The sequence below is a fragment of the Mobula hypostoma genome, chromosome 3 (assembly GCF_963921235.1).
Source record: "Mobula hypostoma chromosome 3, sMobHyp1.1, whole genome shotgun sequence".
Taxonomy (NCBI): domain Eukaryota; kingdom Metazoa; phylum Chordata; class Chondrichthyes; order Myliobatiformes; family Myliobatidae; genus Mobula; species Mobula hypostoma.
Window position 1 is genome coordinate 38,302,963 of NC_086099.1, and position 23,979 is coordinate 38,326,941.

At 41.2% G+C, this 23,979-nt stretch overlaps 1 protein-coding gene across 2 annotated transcripts in view; it reads left to right on the plus strand.

The window, feature by feature from the left end:
• parp8 (poly (ADP-ribose) polymerase family, member 8) overlaps window positions 1–23,979 on the plus strand; it is a 376,390-nt gene that overhangs the window by 321,081 nt on the left and 31,330 nt on the right. For both annotated transcript variants that reach the window (XM_063042902.1, XM_063042903.1), the window contains 2 exons: window positions 5,978–6,103; window positions 22,315–22,380. In XM_063042902.1, coding sequence (XP_062898972.1) covers window positions 5,978–6,103; window positions 22,315–22,380 — 192 coding nt within the window. The remainder of the gene's footprint in view (window positions 1–5,977; window positions 6,104–22,314; window positions 22,381–23,979) is intronic.

Here is a 23,979-nt window from a genome sequence, read left to right on the forward strand (position 1 = left end):
GACCAAAACCTGGAGCCAGACAGCAGCGCATTAACTGTTATACCACTCCGCTGCTTATTTTTATTAAGCTAGTAATGAAACTGTCAGTAATTCTGGATTTAAAGGTCTCATTCTTAAATCTTCTTAGTAACTGTTGCTTTCATCTTAAGAAGCGCAGAAAATCAGTTATGAGTCACTCTTCCCTGCATTACGACCCATCAGCTATTTCCACTTCCCATCACTGCAAAGCCGTTCATTGGTAGCATAATAACTGTAATGGTGGACAGATTTCAAAGGACAGTGACTCCACAACTTTAGCAAAACAGATCTTTGAGTTTGACTACACTCAATAAGGTTTTCAATGGCTTTGTGCTAAAATTTGTACGAGTTCAGCAATGTTTGGTATTAAATTACAATATCACTCAGTGAGCTATAAAATATTCAGTTAATAAATGAAAAAAGTGATACTGGTATTAATTGGGGACAATTAAGAGACTCTTAGATAGGCACATGGATGAAAGGAAAATGGCCGTCTCTGTGGGAATGAAGTGTGAGATTGATCTTGGAGAAGGTTAATAGGTTGGCACGACACTGTGGGCTGAAAGGCTGTTGCTGTGTTGTGGTGTTCCATATTCTAAAATGCAGCTTCCGAGACAAATTCTTGAAGCAGAAGATAGGTTTAGCTCACATCTTAAGCTACAAAAGTAAAGGGTAAAATTTCCAGTGATGCAACCTGTCAGAATGCCCTCCACACTACATCTGTAGAAGTTTTTCAGTATTTTAGGTGACATGCCAAATCTCCTCAAACTCCAAATGAAATATAGCTGCTGTCTTGCCTTCTTTATAGCTGCATGGATATGTTAGGACCAGGTTAGGTGCTCAGAGATCTTGACACCCAAGAACTTGGAATTGCTCACTCTCTCCACTTCTGATCCCTCTATGAGGATTGGTATGTGTTCCTTCGTCTTACCCTTCCTGAAGTCCACAGTTAGCTCTTTCATCTTACACTGATTCTTGAGACTTCGGCGAAATCATGTCCCACTAAGAAAAGTGCTAATTCCGTTGAAACTGAATAACATTTTCTTATTTAAAATGATCAGGGTTGATCATCTGAGGGTCTTTTGCACAAATGCAACATTTTTTCATATGTTTGTTTTTAATTTTATAAATTATATGATTATATGATAGCCCAGTACCCACAAAATCAGTTGTCCTCAGACAAGAGATTATCATTCCAATTTGATAAAAAAGTATGAAAAAATCATTTAAAATGTGTTATATATATGCCAGATGAAAGAGTAGAGTGAAAAACCTCTTTAAACCTCAAAGCAGTGAATTTTCAACAATATTTACTGTTATTTTGTGGTTGCTCAAAATGTGTCCCAAGTTTTTGTCAACACCATCAGATATTTATATTAAAAAAAAGCAATAAAATTAGGCAACCACATGCTCAACTATATTCCTGAGGACCCCCTTTCCACCCTCCACATCTGCTAAATGTAACAAGGTCAAACAAGCTCCTGTAAGTTTGCTATTTTTTGCAATAATTTTACATATTTATTGATGTTGTTACTGTCACATCCATGGCCTGTCAACACCGCCTCTTTTGTATAGAAAGAATTGTTTTAAATTATGACATAAATTTATGCATTTTAAGTAGAGGCCAGAGGCAACTAGCAACGGAGGGAAAACAAGATGGCTCCTGTATACAACTCATGCATGTCATGTAAAAAAGTGTGTTTTTGCCACCACCGCCAGACGCCAACACCGTCAGGTTTTCTGTCTGACACATAGTTTGATGGTGTTGACAAAAAAAAATCATCCTCAATGGAGGCTTGTGTATAATTTATGATCACAATAAATAGTAATATGGCTTGTGATGTTTCATTAACCTCTTTATTTATAATATACATAATTTCCCCGACACAGGCTTACAATATTGCCTTACCATATGTATCCCCAATGACTAAAACCATAAATCAATTTAGTTGCACCATTTCATAATCATTTTATAAAATTTCACCAAATTAAACATAATTAAATTCATAGTAATTTTGCGCAATTTCATAGTAATTCATTTAAAATCTGACCTTCCTTTTATGTATTTTAGGAAGTTATGGCTAGGCAGCTGCTTTCCAGTGGAGGAGCGAAGGAGAAGAAACAGGGAATACCAAAAAAAGTGGAGAGAGAAAATATATAGTGAGCCAGAGTTAAAGGAGGAATACCTGAGAAACGAAAAGCAAAGATGGAAGAAGAGAGTAGAGGATAGGAAGATAAAATCTATCAGTGATTTGAATGAAAGGGAAAAGAGGAGTAAGAGAAAGGTGTGGAAACATAGACGGCAAGAGTCAAGAGAGCGTAAGAGAAAAGGCCCGGACACCCAGAAACTCCCCCAGATAGTCCATTGGATTGGACTGTAGAGGAGCCAGCTCGCAATAGGCAGTCTATAGCAGGGGAAAGGGAAAGAAAGAAAACAAGAGCAAGATACTTGAGAGAGATGAAAGCTTTGAAAAATAAACTTCAAGAGAGTAAAAGATAGGAACAAACTGAAAAAGTGTTGGCGCCGAGAGTAAACTGGAAATAAAAAAACACAAGAATCACCAAGAAAAAAAAACAGAGCAGATGCTACAGGGAAGCAAAATCTTCCATGAGGTGGTTGGGAGAAGCCTTTGCAGTACTCAGCTCTATCATATTGCTGAAGGTGACGTGCAGACATATGATGCACTCCTTTCTCAACCAGTAAAACCTGTACCAGCAATGAGGAAAATCCATCAGGTCATACCTTACGGAAACAGCATCCACTGCAGATCATTGTCATGTTTCTGCAGTGAGCCACAGATGTGCCAGTGTTTCAGCTCAACAACATTTCAGTTGACTGAAAATACATATGCCAAGGTACAGGCTGAGGAGAATGATGGCCCTACCACATTGGAAAAGAACAGAGGGCCTTTGGCAATGCTGATGGAGGAAATGGAGCAGGAGCCCCAGAGTGGTTCTGATGGGACTACGAAAGATATATAATTGTGGAGATTGGCTTGCGGTCATTTATGACCAAAATTGGTGGTTAGCAAAGGCTGTCACTGTGGATGCTCATCATCAAGATGTTCAAGTGGAGTTTTTCCACCCTCATGGGCCCAACATGTGCTACCATCCAAAACCAGGTGGAAAGGATATGTGCTTCGTACCAGTTGAAGATATTCTGGTCAAACTGATGGAGCCATCATCACCGGGTCATGCAAGCAGGACAAGGGAGATGTACCACCTGTCTGCTGAAGTCATGGACTTCATAGAGGAGGAGCATGTTAATTGTCTACTTCCTGATAAAGCTGACTGAACGTTTTCGAAGATTTTCAAGCCCAGAAATGGATGGAATTTTTTTTTTAGTTCCTGGTGTGTTTTCTGATGTTTATGCTTAAACATTTCAGTTGTACTGTAGTTTTTATTTTGCTGTTTACTGTTGTGGTTAATATTTACAGAAGGATAAAATTACATGACAAATTGTTATTTGTGTACCCAATTGTTAAGTAAAGTTGTTAAGCAAGGGAAGCATTGACTTGAGTGGTGAAAAGGTTGGAATTGTTTGTTGTAATTAAACCACTGTCACCACCGTCAGATAGAACTTTCCTTGTTTTAAATTAATATAGTTACAGTCTGTTCCTCCACAACAGTTGATCTATTAAAGTAATTGTCTCTTTAAAATTAAAAATGTTTTTATATCCAAAATTGTTATTTTGTATATTTAATGCTAATGATAAAATGTGCATGCTGTAAGACTTTTTAAAGGAGTATACATGAAATAGTATAAAAAATGAACAAAAGTGAATATTCAACATTTAATATTATATATGTGTACCTATGGTGTAGACACAATGGTTTAAAGGCTCTGAATCTATATAAGACTAAATAAATAGGAATAATTAGCTTTTTATTGTGTCTGACTGTGTTGACAAAAACTAAGTAATGACAGGAAAAACACATATTTTATGAAAAAATTACAAAATCAAGAGGTTGCACTGAAATACTGCTTGATTGCTGAGACTTTGTTCTATAAACATATAAGTTTAGTTTTATAGAACATAGAACAGTACAGCACAGTACAGGCCCTTCGGCCCACGATGTCTTGCTGACCCTTAAACCCTGCCTCCCATATAATCTCCCACCTTAAACTCCTCCAGATACCTGTCTAGTAGTCTCTTAAACTTCACTAGTATATCTGCCTCCACCACTGACTCAGGCAGTGCATTCCACGTACCAACCACTCTCTGAGTAAAAAACCTTCCTCTAATATCCCCCATGAACTTCCCACCCCTTACCTTAAAGCCATGTCCTCTTGTATTGAGCAATGGTGCCCTGGGGAAAAGGCGCTGGCTGTCCACTCTTTCTATCTATCTATCTATTTTCTTAACATTTAAATTTTTTTCTTTTCAAAATTAAGATCTGTTTTATCCAAATTCTGAAGAATCAATGCTTACTGACATTGAGTGTGAGGTTGTTGCTGCCACACCAGTCAAGTAGCTGGTATATCTGGCTCCTGTACACCCTCCCATCACCACCTGAGATTCTGACAGCAATAGTAATATCATTAGCAAATTTATAAAGGGCGTTTGAGCTATACCTAGCTACAGACTCATGGGTATAGAGTGCGTAGAGCAGTGGGCTAAGCACACATCTCTAGGTGTGCCAGTGTTGATTGTCAGCAAGGAGGAAATATGATTACAAATCCACATAGATTGTGGTCTTCTGGTTAGGAAGACAAGGATACAATTTCAGAGCAAGGTACTGAGGCCCATGTTCTATAGCTTATCAAGCAGGACTGTGGGATTAATGGTGTCAAACGCTGAGCTATAGTCAATAAAAAAAATCCTGACATAGGTGTATTGTCCAGTTGATCTAGGACTGTGTGAAGAACCATTGAGATTGTGTCGGCCATAAACCTATTGTGACAATAGGCAAATAGCAGTGGGTCTAGGTCCTTGCTGACGAAGGAGTTGATTCCGGCCATGACCAACCTCTCAAAGTATTTCATCAGAGTAGATGTGAGTGCAACTGGATGACAGTCATTAAGGTAGCTCACACTACACTTTGTGGTATAATTGTTGCCCTTTTGATGCAGGTGGGACCTTCTACCTGTAGCAGTGAGAGGTAGAAAATGTCATTGAATACTCCCACCAGTTGATTGGCACGAGTTTTCAGAGCCTTACCTGGTACTCCATTGGGGCCTGCCATCTTGCGCGGGTTCACCCTCCTGAAAGACAGCTTGACTGGCCTCAGAAACAGAGATCACAGGGTCACTGGGTGCAGCAGGGATCTTCACAGCTGTAGTTATATTCTCCCTTTCAAAGCAGGCATAGAAGGTGTTGAACTCATCTGGTAGTGAAGATCACTGCCATTCATGCTATTAGGTTTCACTTTCTAGGAAGTAATGTAATATAAACCGATCTTATGTACCTGAATGGTGAAAAGTTAGTTCAGATGCCAACATCGCAAGTTTTCCCACATTCCACATGATATCAAGCTAGATTCTGCAATAAAGCCTTGGAACAGTAACTTGAAACTACTTAGCTGATGCAGAAGGAAATGTGGTATTAGTTTAGTCAAAGTGACATTTTACCAAAGAAATCTTTCTATTGGGCATGCAAGAGACTGCAGATACTGGAATCTGGAACATCAAACAAGATGCTGAAGGAATTTAGTGGCAGCATCCATTGAGGGAAGTGGACAGCGTTCCCAGTTAAAGGAGCTTGAGCAGAAACATTGACTGTCCATTTCCCTCTGAAGATGCTGCCTGACCCACTGAGTTCCTGCAGCATCATGTTTGCTGCTCCAGATCTCCACAGTTATTTCCGTCAGGTATTTGTGATGTTAGACCATGGTGAATTTCACCCAGTACCTGCATACACATGAAATCTGGATCCTGCAGAAGGGCATTATTAATACATATGCACATAATCTGTTTTGAGTTACACACTTTCCAATTGATACCCTTCTGTCATTACAGGTGGTGGATTTGTTGGTGTCGATGTGCCGATCTGCTTTGGAGTCTCCGAGAAAAATGGTCATTTTTGAGCCATATCCATCTGTGGTGGACCCACTTGATCATCGCAGCCTGGCATTTAACCCGAGGGTATTTTATCTTCCTGTTCATTAAGCATCTACATACTGTCTCTCTGACCACTTTATTAGGTACAGGAGTGAAGCCTGGTGTGGTTTTATGCTGTTGTAGCCCATTCACTTCGAGGTTTGATATGTTGTGCATTTAGCATTGATCTTCGGCACACCACTGTTGTAATGGATGGTTATTTGGGTAACTGTCGCCTTTGTTTTAACTTGAAACAATCTGGTCATTCTCCTCTCACCTTTCTCATTAACAAGGCACAAAAATCCCAGAAGAATCAGTTTCTGAGATACTCAAACCATCCCGTCTGGCACCAACAAACATTCTATTTTCACAGTCACTTAGATCACATTTCTTCCCCATTCTGATGTTTGATCTGACAACAACTGAACCTCTTGATAATGTCTGCATGCTTTTATGCATTGAATTGCTGCCACATGATTGGCTGATTAGATATTTGCATTAACGAGCAGGTGCACAGGTGTACCTAATAAAGTGGCCACTAAGTGTATATACTTGAGATGAAATATATATATACCCACAAAGCTAAACTGAGCATTTAGATAGTGTTCTATTTTAGGGTCTCTGCCAATCACCATCGCACACCGAAAATTAACATCAGAATATTGTATACAAAATAAAGAAATATTTACTTACTATATAGTCATCCCATTGGCGATTTGTTTAGTCTGAAAATGTTGCCGCACTTTCCTGTTCCAATATTACACTTGCTATGTCAAGATACCAACAAATGTTTATTCCTGTTTAAATTTTGAGATCTTTTATTCTATTGTGTAACTATTTATTAACTTTTTTTTCACACACTTATTGCCAAAAGTAAGTCACGGGTTTCTGCTTAATTGCTGCACATGAAACTCTGCTAAGGTATTACACTGGCTAAGCCTAGTCATATTCTCAGTGAATTTTGTTCTATGAAATATAACACAAGTAATTTAAGAGAAAAAAGACCCGTTTCTGTGACCATGTTGTTTCTAACTAACGTTCCTGGGTATGGCACTTTGATCAAAGTTTCTTTAATATAAAACAGATTCACCTGATGTTGATCTGAAAAGTTTAGGGTTGAGAGATTGATACAATATTATCCATCTAGTAGGTTCTAAAAATCCATTACTTGTATGAAAAGTCAAGACTCCTTCAGGTACAATGAAATTATTTTGACCTTAAACTAAATATTAGGAGAAACACAGCCAGCATAATCAATGTTATCTCTGTGTCTATTTTAGGAAGAGCACAGGCTCTGAGGGAGCAAGTATTGACTATTAGTGATTTAATATGCTTATGCTTATGAAGAAAGGCTTAAATTGAAAATCTTTTCACCAGAACAGTGAATTTTAATTAATATATTTGCAATTATGCTAAGATTTGAGAAGGAATATAGATAAAGATTGCTTGTTCTGTATTATGAATTGAACACTCAGTAATCACTGCGTATATTAGGAAATGAACAAAATAATTACATTTGAAGGATTATTTGAACATGTAAAGCCTTATGACGAGTGGCAAGGAAAATAAAAAAAGCTTCATTCTCTTGAGATTATTCCACCAATGAGGCTGATCAACAACTAAATGCTCTCCAATCCTTTGCTCCTTGTCTTTGTTCACCAAAACTTTGTTGATCTCATATCTAAAAGTACGAACAGAACTATCACGTACTTCCATTTTGGAAGATAGTTCCACACTCTACTACCTTTCCTGTGAAAGGTGTTTCCCAAGCAGTCCATTGTCGAGTTTCAGTTTATTATCGTGAAATCATTGAAACAGCAAACACAGATATGGGCTCCTTCTGCCCATTTAGAGACATAGAGTCATAGGGCACAGAAACAGGCCCTCTGGCCCATCTCGTCCATGCTGAAACCATTTAAATCGCCTACTTCCATCAACTTGCACCAGAACCACAGCCCTCCATCTCCCTGCTATCCATTTACTTATCCAAACTTCTCTTAAGCATTGAAATCGAGCTCACATGCACCACTTATGCTGGCAGATCGTTCCAAACTCTCTCAACCCTCTGAGTGAAGAAAGTTTCCCCTCATGTTCCCCTTAAATTTCTCACCTTTCACCCTTAACCCATGACCTCTGGTTGCAGTCCCACCCAACCTCAGTGGAAAAACCCTGCTTGCATTTACCCTATCTATACCCCTCATAACTTTGTATACCTCTACAATTCTCTTCTCAATTTTCTACATTCTAAAGAATATAGTCCTAAACTATTCATATTTTCCTTTTAACTCAGGTCCTCCAGACCCACCAACATCCTTGTAAATTTTCTGTGTAGAGTTCCAACCCCCGTTTCCATCTTTCCTGTAGTTAGTGACCAAATCTGTACACAATACTCCAAATTAGGCCTCACCAGTGTCTTATCCAACTTCAACATTCCATTTCCTGTACTCAACACATTGATTTATGCCAGAAGCTTTCTTTACGCCTCTATCTACCTGTGATATCACTTTCAATGAACTATAGACTTGACCCCTTTGTTCTACCACACTCCCCGGTGCCCTGCCCTGGTTGGTCCTACCGAAGTGCGCCACCTCGCACTTGTCTGCATTAAATTCCATCTGTCATTTTTCTAGCTGACGCAGATCCCTCTGCAAGCCATGATAGCCTTCCTCACTGTCCACTACAGCCCCAATCTTGGTGTCATCCGCAAATTTGCTGATCCAGTTAACGACATTATCATCCAGACTATTGATATAGTCGACGAACAACAAAGGACCCTGCACCCATCTCTGCGGCACACCACTAGTCACAGGCCTCCAGTCAGAGAGGCAACCCTTTACTACCACTCTCTGGCTTCTCCCACAAAGCTAATGTCTGATCCATACTGAATGCTGAGCAATTGAACCTCCTTGACCAGCCTCTCATGTGGGTCCTTGTCAAATGTCTTACTAAAGTTCATGTAGACAAAATCCACTGCCTTTCCTTCATCCACTTTCCTGGTAACTTTTCGAAAAACTCAATAAGATTGATTAGACAAGACCTACCACACACAAAGCCATCCTGACTATCCTTAATCAGTGCATGCCTATCCAAATAGTTATATGTCCAGTTCTGTAGAATGCCTTCCGATAACTTTCCCATAACTGGTGTCAGACTCACCACCCTATAATTTCCCGGTTTATATTTAGAGCCTTTTTTTAAACAGCAGAACAACATTGACTATCCTCCAATCCTTTGGTACCTCGCCTGTCGCTAAGGATGTCTTAAATATCTCGGCTAGGGCCCTGGTGATTTCTGCACTTGCCTCCCACAGGGTTAGCGGGAACACCTTGTCAGGCTCTGGGGATTTATCCACCCTGATTTGCCTCAGGGTAGCAAACCCCTCCTCCTCAGAAATCTGTACAGGTTCCATGAAGTTGAGGCTGTGTCGCCTCGCTTCTATAGACTCTGTATCCATCTCCTGAGTAAATACAGATGCAAAGAATTCATTTAACATCTCCTCCATCTGTTTTATCTCCACACATGGATTACCATACTGGTCTTCCAGAGGACCAATTTTGTCCCTTGCAATCCTTTTGATCTTCGCATATCTGTAGAAATCCCGTAGTATTCTCCTTCACCTAGTCAGCTAGAGTAACTTCATGCCTTCTTTTAGCCTTCCTGATTTCTTTCTTAAGTGTTTTCTTGCATTTCTTGTACTCCATAAGCAACTAATTTTCTCCTACCTGCATATACCTGATATCTACCTCCTTTTTTCTCTTAACCAGGGTCTCAATGTCTGTTATCTGCACTTGTTATCTTTACCTTTTATTCTGACAGGCATGTACAAACGTTGGACTCTCAAAGTTTCATTTCTGAAGGCCTCCCACTTTCCAAATATCTTTACCAGAAAACTGCCTGGCCTAATCCACACTTGCCAGATCATTTCTAATACCATCAAGATTGGTCTTTCTCCAATTTAGGATCTCAATCTACGGACCAGACCTACCTTTTTGCATATTTACTTTGAACCTAATGGTATTGTGGTCACTAGATGCAAAGTATTTCCCTAAACAAACTTTTGTCATCTGCCCTGTCTCATTCCCTAATAGCTGATCCAGTATGGCACACCCTTTCATTGGGACTTCCACATACTGATGAACGAAACCTTCCTGAACACATTTGTCAAACTCTATCACACCAGTCCTTTTACCGCATGGGATTCCCAGTGAATATATGGAAAGTTAAAATCACCTACTACAACAGCCTTATGTTTAGTGCAACAGCCTGCGATCTCTTTACAGATGTGTTCGTCTAAACCCCTAGAGCTATTGGGTGGTCTGTAATACAGCCCCGTTAACGTGGTCATACATTTTTCATTTTCAGTTCCACCCATGACACCTCACTAGTCAAGTTCTCCAATTTGAACTGATGGAGCACTGTTATGACATTTTCCCTAACTATTAAAGCCACCCCTTCTCCTTTAATCCCTCCTGATCTGTCATGTTTAAAACAATGGAACCCCAGAATACTGAGCTGCCAGCCCTGCCCCTTCTCCAACCAAGGCTCACTAATGGCTACAACATCATAATTCCAGGTGTTGATCCTTGCCCTGAACTCATCTGCCTTTCCTAGAGTTAAAAAGTACACGTGGACTAAGATGTTAACTGTCCTGTGCTATCACCAGTGGGATCATCAGTTGATCTTCCACCTGTCTTCAGGAGTCTCGGCCCGCTTATGATCAAGACTCCCTCGAGGTGGTGGGCCAGCAGTGCTAAAGCACCACTTCCCACTGGTGAGCTTAAAAACTTGGCATCTGCCTCTATCAGAGTTGTTGGTCACTTCCATCCAACAGATAGTCTGCTCTTCAGGTGTCTATGCAACTACTGAAGGGTTTGCAAGATATGTGTACACTGTCTGACTATCTGCCCCTCTGGACATACTTGGTCCACACCCACGCTGACCCTTTCTCTGCTGCCTCAGCTGCAGCCCTGCTGGTTGACTTGATCTCTCTTCTCGTGAAGCCAAGGTCACGCATTGAATATATGCAGCTCAGGACACTAATCATTCCATACTCAAACTTTAGATTCTCTACTTTTGTTTGAGGTCTTATCGATATCTGCCTCTACAACTGTTCTGGCACTCTAGTTCCCATCTGCCTGCAACTCCAGTTGAAACCACACTGTGCAGCATTAACAAACCTTCCCACTAGGATAGTAGTCCCCATCCAGTTCAGGTGCAAACTGTCCCGTCTGTACAGACCCCACCTTCCCTGGAAGACAGCCCAAAAATCCAAAAATCTTATACCCTGCCTCCCACTACCCCCCCGCCCCCACTCCAACTCCTTAGCCAGTTGTTAAACTGTATAATCTCCCTAGTTCTGGCCTCACTAACACAAGGCACGGGTAGCAATCCTGAGATCACAACCCTGGAGGTCCTACCCTTTAACCGAGCACCTAATGCTCTGAACTCCCTCATCACTTGTTCTACCCATGTCATTGGTACCCATATGGACCACAACTTCTAGCTGTTCACCCCCTCACTTAAGAATGCTGAGGACTCGATCTGAGATATCCTGGACTGGCACCTGGGAATCCTGTTCTCATCCACTGAACCTCCTATCCATTCCCCTAACTAAAGAATCCCTTGTCACCACAGTGTGCCTCTTCTTCCCCCCCCCCCACCTTCTGAACCACAGTGGCAGACTCAGTGTCAGTGACCTAACCACTATGTCTTTCCTCTGTTAGGTCATTTCCCTCTGCGCCCCCCCCCCCCCCACCAACAGGATCTAAAGTGGTCTAGCTGTTGTTGAGGGGGATCGCCACAGGGGTACGCTGCACTGGCTCCTTAACCCCTTTCCCCTTCCTGACTGTCACCCAGTTTCCTGTGTCCTGCACCTTGGGTATAACTACCCTTCTGTATGTCCTATCTGTTACCCCTTCAGCCCCCTGAATGAGCTGGACTTCATCCAGTTCCAGCTCCAACTCTTTAACACAGGTGGTAGAAACTGCAGCTGGATGCACTTCTCACAGTTGTAGACATCAGGGACAATGGAGGTCTCCCTGCCTTCCCACATCCCGCAAGAGGAACGTTCAACTGCCTGACATCTCGACTGTCTTGGCTGAGCAGATACAAAGAGGGGAAGGAAAAAAAATTACCTAAAGTTTTTTCTTTGCTTTCTCTGACGTAAGCCCTGGAGCCTCAAAGAGCTAAAGCCTCAAGGTCACCACTCTGACTCTGTCCAGTCCGACAATGACTGCAGCACTTGTCCAAGCCTTCCTTTAATTTGCTGTTACTTATCAGTCCCAAATATGGAATGGTCGCTGGTCAAAGCTCAGTTATGCTGCCACAATCCACCACTGCATTTTCCAACCCGATCGGTGAACCCGAGTGAAATCCCCTTCTCTCAAACTTCTGATGCCCATATTGGTCAGTGGTCAGGGCTCATTTCTTCCATGGTGATCAGATGGATTAGCAAATTTGCTGATGATACAAAGATTGGAGGTGTAGTGGACAGTGAGGAATGTTTTCAAAGCTTGCAGAGGGATTTGAACCAGCTAGAAAAACGGGCTAAAAAATGGCAGATGGAGTTTAATACAGACAAGTGTGAGGTATTGCACTTTGGAAGGACAAACCAAGGTAGAACATACAAGATAATGGTAGGGCACTGAGGAGTGCAGTAGAACAGAGGGATCTGGGAATACAGATACAAAATTCCCTAAAAGTGGGGTCACAGGTAGATAGGGTCATAAAGAGAGCTTTTGGTACATTGGCCTTTATAAATCAAAGTATTGAGTATAGAGCTGGAATGTTATGGTGAGGTTGTATAAGACATTGGTGAGGCCGAGTTTGGAGTATTGTGTGCAGTTTTGGTCACCAAATTACAGGAAGGACATTAATAAGGTTGAAAGGGTGCAGAGAAGGTTTACAAGGATGTTTCCGGGACTTGAGAAAGTGAGTTACAGAGAAAGGTTGAATAGGTTAGGACTTTTATTCCCTGGAGCATAGAAGAATGAGGGGAGATTTGATAGAGGTATATAAAATTATGATGGGTATAGATAGAGTGAATGCAAGCAGGTTTTTTCCACTGAGGCTAGGGGAGAAAAAAACCAGAGGACATGGGTTAAGGGTGAAGGGGGAAAAGTTTAAAGGGAACATGGTGGGGGGGCTTCTTCACACAGAGATTAGTGGGAGTGTGGAATGAGCTGTCAGGTGAAGTGATAAATGCAGACTCAGTTTTAACATTTAAGAGAAACTTGGACAGGTGCATGGATGAGAGATGTATGGATGGATATGGTCCAGGTACAGGTCAGTGGGACTAGGCAGAAAAATGGTTCGGCAAAGCCAAGAAAGGCCAAAAGGCCTGTTTCTGTGCTGTAATGTTCTATGGTTCTATGGTTCTCTGATCATGCTGCCAGTCTGCCTCAAACCAATTTGTATGCATTAGAATATTTCTATTCAATATACCATACTCAATATACAATATTGAGCTCCTTATCAGATACAATATTGCAATTGTATCTGCCTTCACCACATCTTCTTGCAATTCTTTCCAGATACCACACCCACACCTTATTTGAAAAAGAACTTGCCCATCTGATCTCCTTTAAACTTCCCTCTCATTTAAACCTGTGTCCTCTATTTTCAGATCCCCCTGCCTTGGGATAATAATTGTGACTATCTAGCCTACGTATGCCCCCTCAGAAATCTTTATAAACATTCATTTTTTTCCATAAAGACCATAAAACCATATGACATAGGACCAGAATTGGGCCATTTGGGCCATTGAGTATGCTACACCATTCAATCGTCGATGATCCTTTGTTCCACTCCCTGACCTTCTCGCCATAACCTTTGATGCTGTGTCCAATCAAAAACATATCAATATCCACTTTAAATACACCCAATGGCCTGCTCTCCATGGCTGCTTGTGATGAAAAAAAATCTACAAATTCACCACCTTCTGGCTGAAGAAATTTCTTCGCATCTCTGTTTTAAATGGACGCCCCTCTATCCTAAGGCTGTGTTCTTTTGTCCTCCTCTCTCCCACCATGGGAAACATCCTTTCTACATCTACTCTGTCCAGGCCTTTCAACATTTGAAAGATTTCAATAAGATCCCCTTTATCCTTATAAATTCCAGCGAGCACAAGCCCAGAGCCATCCTTGTGAACTTTCTTTGAACCTTCTGCAATGCCAGCACATCTTTTCTTAGATGAGGAGCCCAAAACTTCACAATACTTAAGGTGAAGCCTCACCAGTGCTTTATAAAGCCTCAGTGTCACTTCCCTGCTCTTATATTCTAGACCTCTTAAAATGAATGCTAACATTGCAATTGCCTTCCTCAGCACCAACTCAAACTGCAAGTTAACCATGAGGGTGTTCTGCACAAGGACTCCCAAGTCCCTTTGTATCTCAGATTTTTGATTTTCTCCCTATTTAGAAACATTTATTTCTTCTACCAAAGTGCATGACCAATCATTTTCTAACATTGTATTTCGTTTGCCACTTTCTTGCCCATTCTCCTAATCTATCTGTCTTTCTGCATCCTACCTGTTTCCTCAACACTACTTGCCCCTCCACCAATCTTCGTATCATCTGCAAACTTGGCAACAAAGCCATCTATTTCATCATCTGAATCATTGATATACAGCATAAAAAGAAGCAGCCCCAACACCAACCCGTAGTCACTGGCAGCCAACCAGAAAAGGATCATTCCCACTCGCAGCCTCCTACCAATCAAGCAGTGCCCTAACCACGCTAGTAAGTTTCCTGTAAGTCTCATGGGCTCTTAACTTGGTAAGCAGCCTCATGTATGACACCTTGTCAAATGCCTTCTGAAAATCCAGATATACGACATCCACTACATCCCCTTTATCTATCCTACTTGTAGTCTTCTCAAAGAATTCCAGCAGATTAATCATGCAAGATCTTCCCTTAAGGAAACCTTACTGACTTTGTCCTATCTTGTCCTGTGTCAGCAAGTACTCCATAACCTCATCCTTAACTATTGATTCCAACATCTTCCCAACCACTGAGGTTAAGCTAACTGGTCTATAATTTCCTTTCTGCTACCTCCCTCCTTTCTTAAAAAATGGAGTGACATTTGCAATTTTCCAGTGCTCTGGAACCATGACAGAATCCAATAATTCTTGAAAGATCATTACTAATGCCTCCACAATCTCTACTGCTACCTTTTTCAGAAACCTAGAGTGTAGTTCCTCTGGTCTGGGTGACCTGTGTACCTTTAAGCACCTTCTCCCTTGTAATAGTAACTGCACTCTCTTCTCTTCCCTCACACCCTTCAAAACATGACATACTGTTAGTGTCTTCCACAGTGAAGACTGATGCAAAATACACATTTAGTTCATCTGCCATATCCATGTCCCCTGGTATTATTTCTCCGGCCTCATTTTTTGGCGGCCCTATATCGACTCTCATCTCTCTTTTACTTTTTTATATACTTGATAAAGCTTGTTCTATCTACCTTGATATTGTTTGCTAGCTTGCTTTCATGTTTCATCTTCTCCCTCCTAGTGATTCTTTTAGCTGCTTTCTGTAGGTTTTTAAAAGCTTCCCAATCCTCTATCTTCCAGCAAATTTTTGTTTTGTTGTATGGCCTCTCTTTTGCTTTTACATTAGCTTTGATTTCCCTTGTCAGCCATGGTTGTACTATTTTGCTATTGGAATATTTCTTTGTTTTTGGAATACGTCTATCCTGCACCTTCTTCATTTTTCCCAGAAACTCAAGCCATTGCTGCTCTGCTGTCATCCCTGCCAGCATCTCCTTCCAATTTACTTTGGCGAACTTCTCTTCTTTTCCTCCACTGAAATACTGCTATGTCAGATTTTACTTTCTCCCTATCAAATTTTAATTTGAATACAATCATATCATCATCACTGTCTCCTAAGAGTTCCTTTACCTTAAGCTCTCTAATCACCTACAGCTCGTTACATTACAACCAATCCAATATAGCTGATCCCCTCAGAGGTCAATGGCAATCTGCTCTAAAAAGCCATCTCGCAAGCATTCAACAAATTCACTTACTTGAGATCCATTCATTACCAATCTGATTTTCCTAATAGTCATGGAGATGTTAAAATCTCCATGACTATTATAACATTGTCCTTTTGACACACCTTTCCTATTTCTGTTGTAATCTGTAGTCCCCATTCCAGCTATTGTTTGGAGACCTGTATATAACTGCCATCAGTGTCCTTTTACCCTTGCAGTTTCTTAACTCAACCCACAAAGATTCAACATCTTCCAATCCTATATCACATCTTTCTAATGATTTGATGCCATTCTTGAACAGCAGAGCCATGCCACCCCCTCTATCTACCTTCCTATCCCTCCGATACAATGTGTAATGTTTGACTTTCAGCTCCCAACTACAACCATCCTTCAGTCATAATTCAGTGATGGCCAACGTCATACCTGACAATCTGCAAAAATATAACAAGATCATCCACCTTATTTCTTATACTCCGTGCATTAAGATATAACACTTTGAGTACTGTATTTGCTCCCCTTTTTGATTCTGCATCTCTAAATGCTCTGATACTCAACCTGCTGGCTGTAAATTTGCCCTATCATCTGCCTATTCTTCCTGACAGTCTTGACTGTACACTATTTTTGCGTTTTTACATCTGTCCTATCCTGAGTCCCTTTGCTCCAGTTCCCACCCTCAGTCCCTTTGCTCCAGTTCCCATCCTCATGCCAGATTAGTTTAAACCTTCCCCAACAACTCTAACATACCTGCCAACGAGAATATTGGTCCCCCTTGGGTTCAGGTGCAACCATCCCTTTTGTAGAATTCATACCTCCCTTAGATGAGATCCCAATGATCCAAGAACTTGAAGCCCTTCCCCCTGCACCAGCTTCTCAGCCACACATTGATCTGCCAAATCATCCGGTTTCTACCCTCACTGGCACATGGCACAGGTAGCTATCCAGAAATTATTACCCTGGAGGTCCTGTTTCTCAGTTTTCTACTTGGCTGTCTAAATTCTCTCTTCAGGACCTCTTTGCTTTTCCTTCCTATGCTATTGGTACCAATTTGTACCAAGACATCTGGCTGCTCTCCCTCCCCCTCCAAAATGCTGTGGATGTGATCTGAGATGTCCCTGACCCTGGCTCCTGGGAGGCAACATAACATCCATCGTAGTCACCAATAATAGTTTCCTATTTTTGTAAGTAAAGAAACCCGTTGATCTAATCTCACTTCCATGCAGCAGTTTAAGGAATCTGTTCTGCATTCTCTCTATTACTTCCATATTCTTTCTGTAGTGTCATTACCAGAACTGTATACAATTTTCTAAGTGTATTCTAACCATTGATCTGTACAAGTGCAACATGATACTTCAACTCTAAAATTGCCCAAGGTTTGAAAGCATAATTTGAAGAGCTGTGGCCAAAAAAATACTTCTCACGGGATTGTATACAATTGAGCCCTAATCCAGTTTTTTTTATCTGAAGTCTCCAACAATGTTCAGCTTTAGTTGCCCTTAAGGAGAAGGCATTGAGCTGCCTTCTTGAATTTCTGCAGTCCTTCTGATAAAAGTCCTCCTGTAGTGCAGTTATGTCTGCATTCGAAGTTGATGTTTCAGAATTCCAGGATTTAGGCACTGCCACAGTGCTGCATTTCCAGATACTGTAGAATGGTGTGCAGAGTGGAGGGATCTGGAGCTGGTGGTACGCCTGTACAATTGCTACTCTCATTCATTTTGGTGGAAGAAATCGCAGGGCTGGAGTATGCAAAAGGAATTACTTCATCCATGACTGAGCTTCTTCAGTGTTGTTTAAACTGCGCTCCTCCAGTCAAGTGGAGATTGTTCCACCATTGATTCAGATCTGTGCCTTGTATATGGTGGAAAGTCCTTAGTGATCACTTCTTGTGGGACACCCAGTCTCTGAGCTGCTCTTACTGTACATTAGCAGTAATGTATTTAAGTGGCTGGATGAAGAGAGTTTCTGGTCAATAATTGAATCTTCCAGGATATGGATGATAAGGGACTTGGTGATGATAATGCCAATGTTGGTGGTTAGACCCTTTTTTGTTGGAAATGCTGTTGCCTGGCCTTTTAGCCATCAATGATACTGGATATTTATCAGGCCATGCCTTAATTTATACTGTCTATTATAGTCCTTGTTGATAACAAGATATAATTTGATCAATTGTGATGATTCAATGTTTTGGTAGCCAAGGTATGGCCCACAATGTGCACATAGTTACATAAAATGGATTGTATCATAAGATGTTGATTATCAGTGAATTATAACTGAGAATTGAGAGAAATTTATGCTCACATTTGGATTAGTTGAACAGATATTGTCTCAGGTCATCATTATGTTTCCTTCCTGACAATGGCTGTGAACTCTGAATCAAGTACCATACTGCTTCTTATATTTGATGCTGTCAGCTAGTGTTTCTTTCTAGAATTAGACAACCTCTTTTGTTCATTCTATTTGCACTTCAAAGGAAATGAAAGATCAAGGATAACCTATCTTTGATTAGAATGAAGACAGGGATGATTGCCTTTGGTTTTGATTCAGTAGTACAAGCCTGAACTGGAGTTGGGAGTAAGAAGAGAAAGTTGACAATTACATCTGACTCAAAAAAAAAATCTTCATTATAAACTTACATGAAGAAGGAAATACTTGCCTTGGAGGTGGTGCAGCATAGATACACTAGATTGATTCTTGGGATGAAGGTTTTGTCCTTACAGTAGAGATCAAGTAACATTGCAATATAGTTCATAAGACCATAGAACCATAGAAACTACAGCACAGAAACAGGCCCTTTGGCCCTTCTTGGCTGTGCTGAACCATTTTCTGCCTAGTCCCATTGACCTGCACACGGACCATATCCCTCCATACACCTCCCATCCATGTATCTGTCCAATTTATTCTTAAATGTTAAAAAAGAACCCGCATTTACCACCTCGTCTGGCAGCTCATTCCATACTCCCACCACTCTCTGTGTGAAGAAGCCCCCCCTAATGTTCCCTTTAAACTTTTCGCCCCTCACCCTTAACCCATGCCCTCTGGTTTTTTTCTCCCCTTGCCTCAGTGGAAAAAGCCTGGTTGCATTCACTCTATCTACGCCCATCATAATTTTATATACCTCTATCAAATCTCCCCTCATTCTTCTACGCTCCAGGGAATAAAGTCCTAACCCATTCAACCTTTCTCTGTAACTCAGTTTCTCAAGTCCCGGCAACATCCTTGTAAACCTTCTCTGCACTCTTTCAACCTTATTTATATCCTTCCTGTAATTTGGTGACCAAAACTGAACACAATACTCCAGATTCGGCCTCACCATTGCCTTATACAACCTCATCATAACATTCCAGCTCTTATACTCAATACTTCGATTCATAAAGGCCAATGTACCAAAAGCTCTCTTTACGACCCTATCTACCTGTGACAACACTTTTAGGGAATTTTGTATCTGTATTCCCAGATCCCTCTGTTCCACTGCACTCCTCAGTGCCTGACCATTAACCCTGTATGTTCTACGTTGATTTGTCCTTCCAACGTGCAATACCTCACACTTGTCAGTATTAAACTCCATCTGCCATTTTTCAGCCCATTTTTCCAGCTGGTCCAAGTCCCTCTGCAGGCTCTGAAAACCTTTCTCACTGTCTACTACACCTCCAATCTTTGTATCATCAGCAAACTTGCTGATCCAATTTACCACATTATCATCCAGATCATTGATATAGATGACAAATAACAATGGACCCAGCACTGATCCCTGTGGCACACCACTAGTCACAGGCCTCCACTCAGAGAAGCAATTCTCTACCACCACTCTCTGACTTCTTCCATTGAGCCAATGTCTAATCCATTTTACCACCTCTCCATGTATACCTAGCGACTGAATTTTCCTAACTAACCTCCCATGCGGGAGGGAGGATAAGACATGCATAAGACATCGGAGCAGATTTAGGCCAATTGACCCATCAAGTCTGCTCCACTATTCCATCATGGCTGATTTTTTATCCCTCTCAACCCCAGTTTCCTGCCTTCTGTCCTTAACCTTCGATGCCCTGACTTAATCAAGAACCTATCAACCTCTGCTTTAAATATACTCAATGATTTGACCTCCACAGTCGACAGTAGCAATGAATTCCATAGTTCATACCTTCTTGCAAAAAAAAATCCTCCTGATCTCTGTTCTAAATGGATGTCTCTCCATTCTGGGGTTTTCCTCTCTAGTCCTAGACTTCCCCACTGTTGGAAGCATCCTCTCCACATCCACTCTATCTAGGTCTTTCAATATTCATGAGAAAATCTGCAGATGCTGGAAGTCCAAGGACTCATGAATTGTCTCGGCCTGAAACATTGACTGTTTACTCTTTTCCCTAGATGCCGCCTGGCCTGCTGAGTTCCTCCAGCACCTTGTGTGTGTTGCCTTCCATATTTGATAGGTTTCAATGAGATGCTGCGCCCCCCCCCATTCTTCTAAACTACAGAGAGAGCAGGCCCCAAGCCATCAAATATTCCTCATATGATAATTCTTTAACTCCTGGAACCATTTTCTTGTGAACCTCCTCTGGACCTTCTCTAATACCAGAATGCCTTTTCATAGAATAAGAGAACTACAACTGCTACAATACTCCAAAGTCTGACCATGCCTTATAAAGCCTCAGTGTTAGATTCTTGCTTTATATTCTAGCTCTCTACAAATGAATGCTAACATTACATTTGCCTTCCATATTACCTACTCAACCTGCAAGTTAACCTTTAGAGAACTACTAAATCCCTGTGCATCTCTGATTTTTGAATTTTCTCCCCGTTTAGAAAATAGTCTCTACCTTTTTCCTTCTACCAAAGTGCATGACCATACACTTCTCTACACTATATTTCATCTGCCACTTTTTGCTCATTCTCTACTCTAAGTCCTTCTGGAGACTTCTGCTTCCTCAACATTATCTTCACCTACTTTCTTAACTTGACCACAAGGCCATCCAAATCATTGACATATACCTTGAAAAGAAGTCGTCCCAACACTGATGCCTGTGGAACAGCACTAATCACCAGGAGCCAGCTAGAAAAGATGCATTCCCACTCTCTGCTTCCCGCTAGTCAGTCAATCTTCTGTTCATCTTCACATCTTTCCTGTAATACCATGAGCTGTTATCTTGTTAAGCAGCTTCATGTGTGGCATCTTGTCAAAGGCCTTACAAACATCTAAGTAAACAAATTCCACTGTTATATTTACAGAATTGCAACAAATTTATCAGGCAAGATTTCCCCTTAAGAAAACCATTCTGACTTTGGCCTACATTATTATGTACCTCCAAGTATCCCAAAACCTCATCCCTAATAATGGACTCTAACATCTTCACAACCACTGAAGTCAGGTTAGTTAGTTAGCTAGTCCCTCTCCGCACCTTATGGCGCAATGAGCCAATGTCATTTCTTTTGCGTTTGTCTGTTTTTTATGAGGCTGAGTTGCTAGCTCGACGCTCAACCCAGCACGGATGGAAAGCGTGCAAGGAGCTGCCGGATTCGAACCCAGGACCGCTCACCGTGAGGTCCAGCGTGGATGCCACTACACTACCTTCAGGCTAACTGACCTATAATTTCCTTTTTTCTGTCCCCCTCCCCTCTTGAAAGATGGAATGACACTTGCAATTTTCAAATCCTCTGGAAGTATTCCAAAATCTAGTGATTCTTGAACAAACTAATAGTAGTCTTCTGTTTGGCATGGGCCTTGTGCACCGAATCAGGCTTTGACCGTGCAGTTGATCTCTGCTTTGACTTTCTTAGTGCGGCCTAACCTAATTTGCCAGGCTTCACCATGATGAAATATAAATAGAAAACAATCTTTAAAAGAATATATTTTGAAGCAGTGGTTGTCAATTTATCTTTAGGTGGGAGAGGTTAGCCGTTTGTAATGCTTTCAAATAGGAAACCATAAATGCAAGCTTGCATGTAAATATTTAATGAAATATCCAGGTGAGATTTCTTTTCATTGTGTATTGAGTTTATGGAATTCACTTAGTGTTAATGTTTGATACAGAAACTATAACAACATCCAAGGTAAGACTGAAAAGATGTCATGATGAAACCGGGATTGGAATATGATTGGAACTCATGATCAGTTGGATGACCAGCAATGACTTGAATACGTTCAATAACTTTATTCAGTGATATAACTCTGATGTTTTTGTGTTTGAAGCAGAAGTAGAGCTTATTACAATTGTTTATTATTATGCAGCAATTATTATAAAATTCTAAAGTGATTTTTTTCTCCATGTTTCAACAAGAAAAAAGATTATGAGCGGTTAGTTAAAGCACTGGACAGCATAACATCCATCAGGGAAATGACCCAGGTAAGGACCAACGTTTAGTAACAAGCTTTACACTGCAATCACAGGTAACTATAATTCTGTTTTTATTAAACTAAATTTTAAGTGAATAAGAAAGTAGGGAGCAACTACCTTCTGCTCAAGTTAATCCCTTCTTCTAAGGAAAAAAAATACATTTATCAACATTTGTAGGATAATGGGTGGCTTTGTCACGTGAGCTTTCAATCACCCCCACCACACTTACCTGAACTCACCATTTGTAGCTCTACAATTCCATTTGAGCTCAGTGCTTAGATGCCACACCCTCCGTCCGAGGAGCAGCTAGACCTCAGCTGATGCACGCTTAGATCCTATATCCAAAACATCCTAATGGCCTTTTGACAGCTAAGAACTGTGAAATCAGAGATTGTGTTTGGGCTGTAGATTTTCTATGTTTCTACATTTAGAAATAATCTATAGGTTTGAGCATGTAGATATTAAGGAAGAGAATGTGCTGGAGCTTTTGGAAAGCATCAAGTTGGATAAGTCAAGGGACCAGACGGGATGTAACCCAGGCTACTGTGGGAAGCGAGGGAGGAAATTGCTGAGCCTCTGGCAATGATCTTTGCATCATCAATGAGGACGAAGAGGTTCTGGAGGATTGGAGGGTTGCGGATGTTGTTCCCTTATTCAGGAAAGGGAGTAGAGATAGCCCAGGAAACTATAGACCAGTGAGTCTTACTTCAGTGGTTGGTAGGTTGATGGAGAAGATCCTGAGAGGCAGGATTTATGAACATTTGAAGAGGCATAATATGATTAGGAAGTCAGTATGGCTTTGTCAAAGGCAGGTCATGTTTTACGAGCCTGATTGAATTTTTTGAGGATATGACTAAACACATTGATGAAGGTAGAGCAGCAGATGTAGTGTATATGGATTTCAGCAGGGCATTTGACAAGGTACCCCATGCAAGGCTTATTGAGAAAGTAAGGAGGCATGGAATCCAAGGGGACATTGCTTTGTGGATCCAGAACTGCCTTGCCCACAAAAGGCAAAGAGTGGTTGTAGACGGGTCATATTCTGCATGGAGGCCGGTGACCAGTGGTGTGCATCAGGGATCTGTTCTGGGACCCCCTACTCTTTGTGATTTTTATAAATGACCTGTATGAGGAAGTGGAGGGATGGGTTAGTAAATTTGCTGATGACAGAAAGGTTGGCGGTGTTGTGGATAGTGTGGAGGGTTGTCAGAGGTTACAGTGGGACATCGATAGGATACAAAACTTGACTGAGAGCTGGCAGATGGAGTTCAACCCAGATAAGTGTGAGGTGGTTTATTTTGGTAGGTCAAATATGATGGCAGAATATAGCATTAATGGCAAAATTCTTGGCAGTGTGGAGGATCAGAGGGATCTTGGGGTCTGAGTCCATAGCACACTCACAGCTGCTACACAGGTTGACTCTGTGGTTAAGAAGGCATACGGTGTATTGGCCTTCATCAACGTGGGATTGAGTTTAAGAGCCGAGAGGTAATGTTGCAGCTATATAGGACCCTAGTCAGACCCCACTTGGAGTACTGTGCTCAATTCTGGTCACCTCGCTACAGGAAGGACATGGAGATCATAGAAAGGGTGCAGAGGATATTTACA